Source organism: Staurois parvus, unplaced genomic scaffold (assembly GCF_062004578.1).
Source record: "Staurois parvus isolate SC_StPar_1 unplaced genomic scaffold, SC_StPar_1.0 ptg000924l, whole genome shotgun sequence".
In the NCBI taxonomy this organism is placed as follows: domain Eukaryota; kingdom Metazoa; phylum Chordata; class Amphibia; order Anura; family Ranidae; genus Staurois; species Staurois parvus.
Genome location: NW_028318720.1, coordinates 1597501 through 1613255, shown reverse-complemented (window position 1 = coordinate 1613255; position 15755 = coordinate 1597501). Strand labels below are relative to the sequence as shown.

The 15755-nt window shown below is 41.9% G+C and overlaps 1 protein-coding gene across 5 annotated transcripts in view; it reads right to left on the bottom strand.

Moving 5' to 3' along the window:
- The window catches only part of PRDM16 (PR/SET domain 16), a 135138-nt gene that overhangs the window by 40248 nt on the left and 79135 nt on the right, over positions 1-15755 (bottom strand). For all 5 annotated transcript variants that reach the window (XM_089656638.1, XM_089656642.1, XM_089656639.1 and 2 more), the window contains 3 exons: positions 12778-12947; positions 11467-11544; positions 4063-4232 (listed from right to left, as the gene is read on the bottom strand). In XM_089656638.1, coding sequence (XP_089512764.1) covers positions 4063-4232; positions 11467-11544; positions 12778-12947 — 418 coding nt within the window. The remainder of the gene's footprint in view (positions 1-4062; positions 4233-11466; positions 11545-12777; positions 12948-15755) is intronic.

Genomic DNA, 15755 nt, shown 5'->3' with positions numbered 1-15755 from the left:
TTTACGATAAGAGAGCCCCAATGGGTTGCCCAATAGGTTCCAGTACCCCTTTCATCAGACTGTCAAAATCACCATCATCAACAGTCCTATTAGGTACAAGTTATGACCTGGTTGGTTTTACAAAGAACAAAAAAGCTGAAAGAAAGTCATAAGGATTTAGTCTTTTTTTTTTTTTTTAAAAAGAGTCGTTACCATACATGCTCAGCTGAAAAAAAAACTTGAGAAAAACATCTCTTTCCCTCTTGAGAAACTAATTCCTCTAACCCAACTTTTTTATGATATGAGATCCCCCAATGGGTTGCCCAATAGGTTTCAGTACCCCTTTCATCAGACTGTCAAAATCATCATCATCAACAGTCCTATTAGGTACAAGTTATGACCTGGTTGATTTTACAAAGAACAAAAAAGCTGAAAGAAAGTCATAAGGATTTAGTCTTTTTTTTTTTAAAAAAAAGAGTCATTACATACATGCTCAGCTGAAAGAAAACTCAAGAAAAACATCTCTTTCCCTCTTGAGAAACTAATTACTCTAACCCAACTTTTTTTATGATATGAGACCCCCAATGGGTTGCCCAATAGGTTCCAGTACCCCTTTCATCAGACTGTCAAAATCATCAACAGTCCTATTAGGTACAAGTTATGACCTGGTTGGTTTTACAAAGAGCAAAAAAGTTGAAAGAAAGTCATAAGGATTTATTCTTTTTTTTTTTTTTTTTTAAAAAAGAGTCATTACATACATGCTCAGCTGAAAAAAAAACTCGAGAAAAACATTTCTTTCCCTCTTGAGAAACTCATTCCTCTAGCCCAACTTGTTTACGATATGAGACCCCCAATGGGTTGCCCAATAGGTTCCAGTACTCCTTTCATCAGACTGTCAAAATCACCATCATCAACAGTCCTATTAGGTACAAGTTATGACCTGGTTGGTTTTACAAAGAACAAGAAAGCTGAAAGAAAGTCATAAGGATTTAGTCTTTTTTAAATTTTATTATTATACAAAAGCTGAAAAAATTGGAAATATGCAAGCTAGCCACAGCTTGGGAGATTTGTTGATATTTTTGTGACACCAAAATATGGAATTGGGTTCCCCTTATATATCGTCGAACACCTCAAGTTGATTTCCCCCGTTTGAGTTCAAGTTCAAAAATACAAAGATTTTGTTACATTTTTAAACAATTCTTCAGAGATCCAGACCCGTACCTCCATATTTTTTAGTTACCATACTCCCAAACAGTATCATTACAATTGGTTAAGTGCCCCTGTTGAACATAAGTCAAGGCTGGCACTAGTGTAGATCAGATAAAACACGCGGTCCTTTATTGATAATGGTGACAAAAACCCATACAAATCCAATGTCTTTTGTTCCTGAGGCTGATTAAGCCATGATTAAGGCCTGTGGTCTGAAATTATGTTGGACTCTACTGCTTTTTATTACTGTTCTAAATAAAGGACTGCATGTTTTAGCTGATCTACACTAGTGCCATGATTAAGGCCTGAGGGCCAAAACTCAATGGTTTTTATGGCTTTTTGACACCATTATCAATACAGGACTGCATGTTTTAGCTGATCTATGCTGGCTCCACCCTTTTCTTATGTTCATTCAAGATTGGAGGTTTTCAGAGACCTTTAAGGCTGGGAGCCTTGTTATAGAAGCTGAGAATGACTCACAGAAGGTGGCAGCTGTACACACTTGTTTAAGTGGCCCTCTTCTTGACTAAGAACAAATTTAGAAGCTCTATAACAGGGGTGGACTGATAACTCATGGGGCCCCCGGGCAATAGGGGATCATGGGGACCCTGTGTCCTTGCCCAAACTCAAAAAAGCCTATGAAAAAGGTACCAGGGGCATCTCATGGGGCCCCTACTGACCCCAGGCCCTCGGGCATCGCCCGAGTTTCCAAATGGTCAGTCCGCCCCTTCTCTATAACTATATTCCAGCAGGATCATTATATTGCCTTATTGTAATCCTATATCGGTATTCTCTGGAGCTCTACTTGGAGAGGAACTTTTGAGTAGTCCAATTATTAATTCATTATTTAATTATTTTTTTTGAAGCATAGTAGATTTTTTCAATTATAATTGTTTTTTTTTTTTTTTTTTTTTGTGTTTGGTTATCTGCTCATCAATTCTGGCCTGCCTCTACACAGGCTCTCCTCTTCAGTCTTTTACGAATGCTGCTGCTAGACAAATACGCCTTACTAATCGATCCGTGACTGTTGCCCCTCTCTGTCAATCTCTTCAATGGCTTCCCCTACCCCATTGTGTAAAATTAAAAATACTAACCACAACATACAAGGCCATCCACAACATTTCCCCAAAGCTACATCACCAGCCTCATCTGCAGATATCGCCCAAATCGTCCTTTTCGCTCCTCCCAAGACCCCCTGCTCTCTAGCTCCCTTTTCACCTCCTCCCACGCTTGCCTCCAGGACGTCTCCAGAATCTCTCCAATCTTCTGGAACTCCCTGCCCCAGTATGTCTGGTCAGCTTTCACTTATTGATCCTCTCGCTTATTCAGGAAAGCCTACCCCACTTCCAACTAAGAACTGCACTTGAACCACCTCCGTCAGATCATCCCCTGAAACTCTTACCTTTTGTACCACCTCCCCCTCCCTTCAGATTGTAAGCTCCATGAGCAGTGCCCTCCTATTTCTTCTGTATTAAACTGTATTGTAATTTTACTGTCCCCCTTTATATTGTAAAGTGCTGCGTAAACTGTTGGCGCCATTTTTTTGTACATGCATTAATTTTTTGTACATTCATTTTTGGTTTTGACTTCATGAGCTGTTGTGGAACATCTTAAGTTCTTCATTTATTGTTACTTTCAAATTTAGGGACTGCATCAATCGGCACATTCCTCGTCTAAATTTTGTCTCATTTTGTTCAAGCTGCCAAATTACAGCTTCAGTGATGCCACATTGACCTCCATTCCCCAATCTACGACCCCAAGTCACATAAGCTAATGGAAAGTGTTAGATCGATATCTGACTTCAGAAAATAGACCAACTACCATGCATTCCAATGCAGATCCTGTACAGGAGTACTTTTACATAGGCTTTTCCCCCTGGTAGAACTTCCAATTTTCTCTGATGTCAACTGTCATGTGACATAACAAACAGACTATGATTGAAATCCATATCCTATTCTGTGGTCAACTCTAAGGTATCTATGGGCAGGAGTGCCAGGTATCCTGTAGACCAGCCATTTTCAACCAGGATTCCATGGAACCTTAGGTTTCCGCCGGAGGTTACTAGTGGTTTCTGGAGTTGTGAACGGACCTCCCATCTGATGGTGCCTGTTTAGTTCCCGGGTCAACACCACTTGGCAGAGCTATCTGCAGGAACCCAATGATGAGCTACCTGTAATGGTGACATTCTGACCACTGCTGTAGAAGGGGCAATTCTTCCAACTAGCCACCAATGAAAGAGGCATTCTCTCCAATGACTACCAATGTGAGTGGGGCATTCTCCAACTAGCCACAAATGAGAGGGGCATTATTCCCACTGACCACCAATGTAAGGGGGGCATTCTTTCAACTAGCCACCAATGAAAGAGGCATTTTCTCTACTGATGACCAATGTAAGGGGGGCATTCTTTCAACTAGCCACCGATTAAAGGGACATTATCTCAACTGACTACCAATGTGAGAGGGGAATTCTCCAACTAGCCCACAATGAAAAGAGGCATTGCCTCCACTGACCACAAAGTTGAGGGGAGAATTCTCCAACAAGCCACCAATGAAAGAGGCATTGTCTCGATTGACTACCAGTGTGAGGAGGATCATTCTTTTAAATAGCCACCAATTAAAAGGGCATTTTTCCCACAATTACTTGTTGATTACTTTTAGCAGGGGTTTCCAGAGACCTAACAATTTTTCAAGGGTTCCCTGGGGTAAAAGAGTTGTGAAAGGCTGCTATTGACATTGCAACCCTCTCCTGATATCACCAAACCCGCAGCTCTTCTAGGAAGAGCCTACAATTCTGCCAATCTCGGAATCCCAACATCTTCAACCAAATACGGCACTGTACATTACGCAGATTTGTCTGATTTTTGTCTGATGTACCTGGAACATTTTCATGTTCATGCTTCTTAAGGTGTCGATCCAGGTTGGTCTGCTGGCCGAAACATCTATTACACAGGTGGCATTTGAACGGTTTCTCTTTGTTGTGTATGTTCCGTACATGCCTTTGAAGATTGGAGGAGATGCTAAAAGACCGATCACAATATTTACATCTGCAAACACGAAGAAGAAAAATTACTTTGAGAAGATGCCAAAGAGTAACAGAATGGGTTGATGCTGTTTCTGAAAATTAAACAGTTACTCCCAACAATACCTCCAACAACTTGGTTGTAGCAAAACATTATTCTTTGGCCAGCCATTCTGTGCACATTTTGAGAAATGTTGCGTAAAGAAGGTAGGAAAGTATGTTGAGGTTTACAGATTTTGGGTCAGGTGATATTAAGTCCTACATTAGTCCAGCATCTGGTGCTAGAAGGTCCACCTCTTCTAACAATAACCCCTCAGACTTTATGTATGGCAACTTGCACTCACAGGACACTTTATTAGGTCCACCTTGCTAGTATTGGGTTGGACCCCCTTTTGCCTTCAGAACTGTTTTCATTCTTCATGGCATAGATTCAACAAGGTATTGGAAAATTCCTCAGAGATTTTGGTCCATATTGACACAAGTTACTGTTGCCTTTCTATCATCTCAAACCATTCTCCTCTGACATCAGTAAGGCATTTTTGTCCACACATGTCAGGTTCCTGTCCACGGCAGGAGTTCTGGAAGATCTGGCATTTCTGCCAGTACTCTGCATGGCCGCAGAAGGACACATCAGCCTCAGTCTGGTGCCAGGCAGCCTTTATAAGGAGGCTCAAAACTTCCTCTGGTTGTTGGATGATCTCTAGCTCCCCATGCCCTGTTCCTGGTTCCTGTTTCCTGTGATTCTGACTTGTGATTTCCTGTTACTGACTCAGTTTGCTCCTGGACCTGTCTACTCTGATTTACCCCTGATCTGACCTCCGCTTGGCTTACAGATACTCTCTCTCTCTCTCTCTCACTCCTCTGTGAATGACTTTGGCTTTCCCGTCTGACAACATCTGCTCTGATTCCCACCTGGTACCTGACCTTGGCTTGAACCGACTACCCAGTAAACATCCAAATCCTGGAAGGGCTTGCATACCACGCACAGGCGCCTCCTGTCTGCAGACCTATCTCCGTGCACCAGCTGTGCTCCTGGGTGGAACACCAACCAGCACTCCTACAGGCTACCTGTGCAACTTTGGGCCTGACTCCCGCTGTCCCACTCTCAGGGGAGTCCGAAACTTAGCTGAAAGGGAAGCCCTCTCTCCATTGGCCTCCATCACCAGGTACGTGATATCACAACTGCTGCTTATTGGATATTTCTCTTTTTCGGACCATTATCTATAAACACTAGAGATGGTTGAGAAATACTCAGACCAGCCCGTCTGGCACCAACAACCATGCCACATTCATAGTCACTTAAATCCCCTTTCTGCTCCATACTGATGCTTGGATTGAACTTCACCACTGTCCTGCGATTGGCTGATTAGCAATTTGTGTTACCAAGTAATTGAACAGGAGGACCTAATAAGGAGGCCGGTGAGTGTCAATACTGATTTACTATGTTCATTAGTTCCCTTTGATGGCCATAATGTGATATTTTCCTCATTTGGTTCATGAATGAATAACGTTCATCAAATATCTATACAGATTTGTAAATACACCTCTTTGTATGATGGTCGCACACTGAAAAATGGAAATATTAAATTTATTATGCACTTTATCATGATATAACAGATAACAATGTACATTCCTTGTTTCAGTGGAGCAATTGTCTATTTGCTCTTTGGGTGTTCAGGTTAGTAGAGTTATGTCCTAGTGTGCTTCTGGTTAACCTTTGGCTGGAGTTCCCCTTTTAGTCTGCCTTCACAACCAGACATATTGAGAATGCACGCAAAATAGCGGCGTGTTTATGCACATTTTTGTGTGGCTCACATGCAGCAGTTTATTCCTTTCAATGGGGTGAACTACGCAAAACAAACACATAAAACAAGCTCATATAGCTTTTTGCCTGTTTCGTGCATTTTTAACTGAACATTTTGCTGCGTCTGTTGCATGTGGAAAAATGTGCGTCCTCTTGCCACATTTGGGGCGCATGAACAATGAATGGCACAGCAAGTGGAAAAGTGGAAAAATTCCCAGTAATGGGGACTTGAGGATGTCATATTTTTGCCATTTTTTTTTGGGGGGGGGGGGCATTTCAATGTTGAACAGAAAGAATTCTCAATAGCTCAATGCTTCAAACAATTCCCCAAAATAAATGTTGGACTTTTTTTTTTTCCTTCACATTTGGATCAGAGCCCCTCCTCCCTTTATCCATTGCACCATGTGACCAGTCAGGCCAATACTGGCCCCCCTTAGAGAGGTGAGCTCCACATCTGCGCCCTCGCGTTCCCGGGGCGATGAAAAAAGATGGCATACTTTTGCCATTTTTTGGGGGCATTTCATTGTTGAATAAGCAGAACTCTCAATAGCTCAATGTTTCAATAAATTCCCCAAAATAAATGTTGGACTTCTTTTTTTCCTCCACATTTGGGTGAGAGCCCCCCCTCCTCCCTTTCTCCATTTCACCACGTGACTTGGCAGGCCGATACTGGCCCCCCGCAGAGAGGTGAGCTCCACATCTGCGCCCTCGCGTTCCCGGGGCGATGAAAAAGGATGGCATATTTTTGCTATTTTTTTGGGGCATTTCATTGTTTAATAGGCAGAACTCTCAATAGCTCAGTACTTTAATAAATTCCCCAAAATAAATGTTGGATCTCTTTTTTTCCACCACATTTGGATCCTCCCTTTCTCCATTGCACCACGTGACCTGGCAGGTCGATACTGGCCCCCCCGCAGAGAAGTAAGCTCCACATCTGCGCCCTCGCGCTCCTGGGGCGATGAAAAAAATGACATTTTTGTCATTTTGTTTTGGGACATTTCAATGTTGAATGAACAGAATTCTCAATAGCTCAATAAATTACCCAAAATAAATGTTGGACTTCTTTTTTTCTTCCACATTTGGATCCGAGCCCCTCCTCCCTTTCTCCATTGCACCACATGACCTGGCAGGCTGACACTGGCCCCCCTGCAGAGAGGTGAGCTCCACATCTGCGCCCTCGCGTTCCTGGGGCGATGAAAAAAAAGTGGCATATTTTTGCCATTTTTTTGGGGCATTTCAATGTTGAATGAACAGAATTCTCAATAGCTCAATGTTTCAAAGAATTCCCTAAAAGAAATGTTGGACCTTTTTTTCTTCCACATTTGGTTCAAAGCCCCCCTACTCCCTTTCTCCATTGCACCACGTGACCTGGCAGGCCGTTACTGGCCCCCCCGCAGAGAGGTGAGCTTCACATCTGTGCCCTCGTGTTCCTGGGGCGATGAAAAAAGATGGCATATTGTTGCCATTTTTTGGGGCATTTCATTGTTGAATGAACAGAATTCTCAATAGCTCAATGCTTCAATAAATTCCCCAAAATAAATATTGGATCTCTTTTTTTCCTCCACATTTGGATCCTCCCTTTCTCCATTGCACCACGTGACCTGGCAGGCTGATACTGGCCCCCCTGCAGAGAGGTGAGCGCCACATCTGCACCCCCGCGTTCCTGGGGCGATGAAAAAAGATGGCTTATTTTTGTCATAAAATAAAGTAAAAATAATCTCCAGACTGGAACATAAATAGAACGAAAGGCAGCAGCACAACAAAGTGGAACATTCTTGGCAGGTAACGCGGCCAAAAAATATGATATTTTCTTTAAAGAAGGGGGGGGGGGCGGCTGGGGTCCTCTGTACCCCACACAAAGTTCACACTTGCTCCGCCACATAAACTACATGGATAATGATTAATTCCCGTCAGTTTATTCAAATCATTCACTCCGCTCGGAGCCGCGCCGAGCTTTGTTTGCATTACCGGTGGGAATCACATACGGGGGGCTTTAAGAAACTGACGGGCCGGCTTTTGCCATACGGCTTAAAATCCATGCTGCCGACAAATGAATGCTGTCTGGCCTTGAAATTTTATTTTTGCTACCTAAAGTCAGGACAGCTCAAGGTGTGGAGGTGTCACCTAATAAGTTTCAAGTATTAAGTGTCACCTAATAACTGTTCCAAGTTATTAAAGCTGAACTCCGAGATAAGAAATGATTGTCTAAACCAGCAATGGGCAAACTACGGCCCGCGGGCCGTATACGGCCCGGCGGACCTTTTAATCCGGCCCGCGGAGCTAGGCTCCCGCTAGGCTCCTCTCACAGTCCGCCCTGAAGACCGGTGTAGCATGAAAATCTGTCTCCTATGAGGATCTGTCCCCCTCGACGTATCTGCGCATGTGTCGGAGATCGCCGATCGGCTGCTAATGCCTGAAACTGGCACATGCGCAGATACGTCGAGGGGGACAGATCCTCATAGGAGACAGATTTTCATGCTACACCGGAACGGCGCGGGAACACGGCGAGTGGAACGCGCGGAGCAAAGGTAAGTGAATTGACACAGGGGGGACTTGGGGACTTAATATGGGGGATTAATTACTATGGGGGATGAATTACTATATGGGGGATGAATTACTATATGAGGGATTAATTACTATATGGGGGACTTGGGGACTTAATATGGGGGATGAATTACTATAGGAGGGATGAATTACTATATGGGGGATGAATTACTATGGGGGATGAATTACTATGGGGGATGAATTACTATGGGGGATTAATTACTATGAGGGATGAATTACTATATGGGGGATGAATTACTATATGGGGGATGAATTACTATGGGGGATGAATTACTATATGGGGGATTAATTACTATATGGGGGATGAATTACTATATGGGGGATTAATTACTATATGGGGGATGAATTACTATGGGGGATGAATTACTATATGGGGGATGAATTACTATGGGGGATGAATTACTATATGGGGGATGAATTACTATATGGGGGATGAATTACTATGGGGGATGAATTACTATGGGGGATGAATTACTATATGGGGGATGAATTACTATGGGGGATGAATTACTATGCTTACTATGGGGGAATATTACTATACTTACTATGGATGACACATACACATCATTCATCTACTCTTGGTCCGGCCCCCGGGTCCAATATATGAACCCATTGCGGCCCTCGAGTCAAAAAGTTTGCCCACCCCTGGTCTAAACCCATCCATCATGTGTATTCCTCTTCAATCTCGGTGAGCTTTGTGTATTCCTTCCAGATCTGTGCAGCAATCCAGTGTGAGACTTCCTGTAATAAAGACCACTCACTGCTGCTCTCTCTCTTTGTGCAGGGGGACTGGTCTTGTCTCCGCCCCCTCCTGTAGTTTTCTGTAGTGGGTGGAGCTTCTTGTAATAAAGACCTCTCACTGCTGCTCTCTCTCCTTGTGCAGGGGGACTGGTCTTGTCTCCGCCCCTTCCTCTAGTTTTCTGTAGTGGGTGGAGCTTCCTGTAATAAAGACTGCTCACTGCTGCTCTCTCTCCTTATGCAGGATAACTGGTTTTGTCTCCGCCCCTTCCTGTAGTTTTCTGTAGTGCGTGGAGCTTCTTGTAATAAAGACCACTCACTGCCAGGGGCGGACTGACAACTCATGGGGCCCCCGGGCAATAGGGGATCATGGGGCCCCTGTGTCCTCACCCACACCCAAAAATGCCTGTGAAAAAGCCAATGAAAGGTACCAGGGGCATCTCATGGGGCCTAGTGCTTGAATGGTCAGTCCGCCCCTGCTCACTGCTGCTCTCTCTCCTTGTACAGGGGGACTGGTTTTGTCTCCACCCCCTCCTGTAGTTTTCTGTAGTGGGTGGAGATTCCTGTAATAAAGACTGCTCACTGCTGCTCTCACTCCTTATGCAGGGAGGCTGGTCTTGTCTCCACCCCCTCCTGTAGTTTTCTTTAGTGGGTGGAGCTTCTTGTAATAAAGACCGCTCACTGCTACTCTCTCTCATTGTGCAGGGTGACTGGTCTTGTCTCCGCCCCCTCCTGTAGTTTTCTGTAGTGGGTGGAGCTTCCTGTAATAAAGACCTCTCACTGCTGCTCCCTCTCCTTGTGCAGGGGGGCTGGTCTTGTCTCCACCCCCTCCTGTAGTTTTCTGTAGTGGGTGGAGCTTCCTGTAATAAAGACTGCTCACTGCTGCTCTCTCTCTCCTTGTGCAGGGTGACTGGTCTAGTCTCCGACCTCTCCTGCCAAGGACCTCGAAACAACATAAATCTAAAAACCGACCAGATCTTTCATTTTCTAACTCCCCATGAGAGAAAAAGAACAGCTGTTATCTGGATGGTTGATCTAGGCACAGGAGTTCCTTCACCAAAAGAACCTTCTTCCACCAAAATCACAATATCCTGCCTGCAACTGGTAGGACAATGTGGTTTTGCTGGCTAGTAGCTTTCCATGTTCTCCATGTTTCCATGGACCTCTAAACAACAGAAATCCAAAAACCAAACGGATCTTTCATTTTCTAAACCCCCCATTAGAAAATGGACAGCAAGTCCACCATCAAAAGTACATTCTTCCACCAAAATCACAATCTCTTGGCAGTAGCTGGTAGGACAATGTGATTTTGGTGCATAGCAGCTGTCCATGTTTTCAAACATTCGGGAAGAGTGGACCTCCAAACAAAAGAAATCTAGAATCCAAACAGATCTTTCATTCTCTACAACCCCCCCCCCCTTTAGAAAATGGACAGCAATCGTCTGAATGGTCAATCTGGATTAAGTGATTCCTCCGTTAAAAGTACATTCTTCCACCAAAATTGCGATATCTTGCCAGTATCAGGCAGGACAATGTAATTTTGCTAGCTAGCAGATGTCCATCAAAAATTCAGGAAGACTGGACCTCTAAACATCGGAAATCCAGAAACCAACCAGAAGTTTTCTTTCATTTTACAACCCCCCATTAGAAAAAGGACAGCTGTCATCTGGATGGTCAATCTGGGCAAAGCAATTCCTCCATCAAAGGCACATTCTTTCACCAAAATCACAATATCCTGCAGGTAATTGGTAGGACAGTGTGACTTTGCTGGCTAGCAGTCCATGTTCTCAAAAAATCTAGAAAAATGGACTGCTAACCAACAGAAATTCAGAAACCAACCAGATCTTTCATTTTCTAATTCCCCATTAGAAAAAGGACAGATGTCATGTTGATGGTTGACCTCGTCAAAGCAATTCCTCCACCAAAAAGTACGTGCTTAATCCTAAGCAAGACCCACCACCAGGTACTGCATATTGTTTGAGTTTGAAAAGACAAGGAGCCTCAGAAGACCTGTTTAGAGGGCACCATCAATAACCCAACAGTCTTTAGCAGACCTTTCAACGAGACGGTTTGAAACAGGGGCTACATGCAAACTCCAACTGTCCTTAACAAAATGAATTTGAGAAGCATTGCACTCCTTGGTTCTCTCTACCTGTAGGGTTGTTCCCCTGTGTGGGTCCTGAGATGTCTTGTCAGATTCGCTGATCGTGGAAAGATTTTACCGCAGTACCTAAAGACAAGCGCATTTCAGATTATGGAAGAACACCAGTTGAAGCAGTTATAAAGACCATTGCCCATTTTTTCAAGATAGCAGATCCCCAGTTCTGTTATTGTATTTTTTTGCTCTACACCCCCTTCAACCTCAAGAGTGTGACACCATGTTCTAAGCATGATACATTTCCTTAATGTGGTCACTGTCCTGACCCCTAAAGTATGAACTATAGACCCGTGCGTGTCTATTTTTCAAAAACCAACCCAAACCCAAATTCAAACCCACAGCCCGAATTCCCTACCAGATAGCCACACTGGAAATATAGGTGGGGTCCCGCAAAATACACATACCCTAACTGACATGGGATTTCTAAATCCACAGACTTGTCGGTCAATAATGGCCGTTGGTTCAGCCCATTGGCCACCTAACAGTTTTTGAAATTAGGTAGGTATAACGTTCTTTTCCTTTCCCAAGTTCAAACCAATCCAAACCAAACCCAAATTCAAACCCACAGCCCGAATTCCCTATCAGATGTATTTTTTTGCTCTACACCCCCTTCAACCTTAAAAGTGTGACACCATGTTCTAAGCATTATACTTTTCCTTAATGTGGCCACTGTCCTGACCCCTAAAGTACGTACTGTAGATCCGTGTGTGTCTATTTTTCAAAAGTCAACCCAACCCAAACCCAAGTTCAAACCCACAGCCCGAATTCCCTCAAACCCACACTGGAAATATAGGTGGGGTCCCACAAAATACCCATACCCTAACTCACATGGGATTTCTACATCCACAGACTTGTTGGTCAATAATGGCCGTTGGTTCAGCCCATTAGCCACCTAACAGTTTTTGAAATTACCTGCAGGTATAACGTTCTTTTCCTTTCCCAAGTTCAAACCCACAGCCCGAATCATCTATCGGATGTATTTTTTTGCTCTACACCCCCTTCAACCTTAAGAGTGTGACACCATGTTCTAAGCATGATACTTTTCCTTAATGTGGTCACTGTCCTGACCCCTAAAGTACGAACTATAGACCCGTGCGTGTCTATTTTTCACAAGCCAACCCAACCCAAACCCAAGTTCAAACCCACAGCCCGAATTCCCTACCAGATACCCACACTGGAAATATAGGTGGGGTCCCTCAAATTACCCGTACCCTAACTGACATGGGATTTCTACATCCACAGACTTGTCGGTCAATAATGGCCGTTGGTTCAGCCCACTGGCCACCTAACAGTTTTTGAAATTACCTGCAGGTATAACGTTCTTTTCCTTTCCGTAAGATTGAATCTGACAGCGTTGGGGGCGGGGAGCGAAAGTTGAAAGGATGGTGCGGGAGGGGCTGTAAGGAGCTTCCGGTGTCGGCCTTCATGTTGGCAAAACTTTCCAGCTTTTCCGTCATGGTCTCGATGGCCGACATCTAGACGAAGTCAAGCAAATCCGTAAGTGAATGAAGCCCTGAAGCCTCCTTTCGGCTACTGGAGACAGCTGTGTTATATATTTCAGGATGGATATTTATTTATTTCAGGTATTTATAGAGCCCTCCCTACAATCAACTAACAACTTTCTTAGTTAGGAATTGGCTATATTGCTGCACCACTTTTTGGGCAAGTTATGTAAATCATGAAAAAAGCACATTGAGATGATCAAGCTACCAAAATTCTCAATGGTACTTGGAACGCTAAAGGCAAACATTCCGAGAAAAGTGTGAGAACTCTTTTCTGTGATAGAAAAAAAAAATGGCGGTACATTTCATGCACCTCCTGCTGCGGTAGCTTCCGTACTGTCCCAAGCTAGGCTTTGCAAAAAAAAAAAAAAATACAAAAAAAGTCTCTGCTTGTCCTTGAACCACCCTTTAAATCAAACTGCTGTATAAATATCAATAATATATATTGCAAAAAGGTATTATGCAGGACGTAATGTTCTACCCATAAAATAAATAAATAAATAAAAAAAAACCTAATAGTTCATATGTATAAATATGTATAATAAACAAACTGACAATCAATCCAAAAAAAAATACAAAGAAAAATACATAAATATATAATGAATAAAAAATCCAAAATATATATAATGATGATGATAATAAAAATAATAGTAATATTGATGATGATGATAAGAAGAATAATAACAATAATAATAATAATATTGAAGATGATGGTGATAATATTATTATTAATAATACTACTACTACTACTAATAATAATAATTATTATTATTATACAGGATTTATATGGCGCCAACAGTTTGCTCAGCGCTTTACAATATAATGGGAGACAATACAGTTCAATACAAGAGAGTTAGGAGGGCCCTGATCCTTGGAGCTTACAATCTAAGAGATAATAATAATAATGATAATAATAATAATATTGATGACATCATTATTATTATTATTAATAATAATAATGTTGATATTAATATACAATGATGATGATAATAATAATAAAAATAATAATAATAATATTGATATTGATATACAATGATGATAATAATAATAATAATAATAATAATAATATTAATAGTGATGATGGTTTTAATAATAATAATAATAATAATAGTGATGATGGTTTTAATAATAATAATAATAATAATATTAATAATTATATTGATATACAATGATGATGATACTAAAAAAAAAATATTAATTATTATAAATAAAATAAAATATAAAATATTAATGTATTATTAATTTGATTGATTTATGTTATGTATTGAATATACATGTCTATTGGTTTGCACTGTATAATTACTTGCACCATATAAACTATTAGATCTTTTTGATGTAATAATTTTTGAGTAGTGCTGTATGCTGTATAAAGTTTTTAAAAACATTAGCTGCCTTTAAGTAGCTACCTGGGAAAGAATGAGATGATAGTAGGAGTTTTCTGTCTGGGTCCCCAGTTCATAGGTTTCCCCTCACTTCCTGTCCTGTGGTCCAGACAGGAAGTGAAGAAAAGTCTCCCCATGGGAGGCAAAAGCAGGAATAAAATACTTAGAAAGGTCCTGGATGCGAGCTGTTAAATCTTGAGTATTACAGTTGGATACAGGGGCGGACTGACCATTCGAGCACTCGGGCACTGCTCGAGGGCCCGGGGCCAGTAGGGGGCCCCATGAAATGCCCTTGGTACCTTTTATAGGCTTTTTTGGGTGTTCTTTGAGTGTGGGCAAGGACACAGGGGCCCCATGATCCCCTATTGCCTGGGGGCCCCATGAGTTGTCAGTCCGCCCCTGGTTGGATAGCACGGCTAGTAGAGGCCACAATGGCTCCCTCAAAGGTATGAAAACCCGACAAAGGTTCTAACCCTTTCCCTGTTGGCTACAGTTGACTTTTATTAATTATTGCAGTATAAATGGTTTGCACCCCAGTAACTAGCAGACACAATACAAGATGTGTGTTTTTGCTGTCTAGCAGCTGTCCAAGCTGTCCATGTCCTTAATAAAGCATAGACAGGCATGTCCATGGTTCACTCCACACCAGGCCTAAGCTGTCCACCCAGAACCCAAATAAAAGGAAAAGGGGTGTTTCGTGTCGGGTGACACAGCTGCAAATTCTATAAAGTAATTACCTAGAATTGCACTTTGAAAAAAGTATTTATAGCAATTGGCTGGAATTGCACTCTGAAAAAATATTTATAGCAATTGGCTGGAGTTGCACTTTGAAAAAATGATTTATAGCAATTGGTTGGAATTGCACTTTGAAAAAATGATTTATAGCAATTGGTTGGAATTGCACTTTGGCTGGAATTGCACTTTGAAAAAATTATGTATAGCAATTGGCTGAAATTGCACTTTGAAAAAATTATTTATAGCAATTGGTTGGAGTTGCACTTTGAAAAAATGATTCATAGCAATTGGCTGGAGTTGCACTTTGAAAAAAATGATTTATAGCAATTGGCTGGAATTGCACTTTGAAAAAATGATGTATAGCAATTGGCTGCAATTGCACTTTGAAAAAAATTATTTATAGCAATTGGCTGAAATTGCACTTTCAAAAAATTCTTTATAGCAATTGGCTGGAGTTGCACTTTGAAAAAAATGATTTATAGCAATTGGCTGAAATTGCACTTTCAAAAAATTCTTTATAGCAATTGGCTGGAGTTGCACTTTGAAAAAAATGATGTATAGCAATTGGCTGGAATTGCACTTTGAAAAAAAGTCTTTATAGCAATTGGCTGGAGTTGCACTTTGAAAAAAATGATTTATAGCAATTGGCTGAAATTGCACTTTG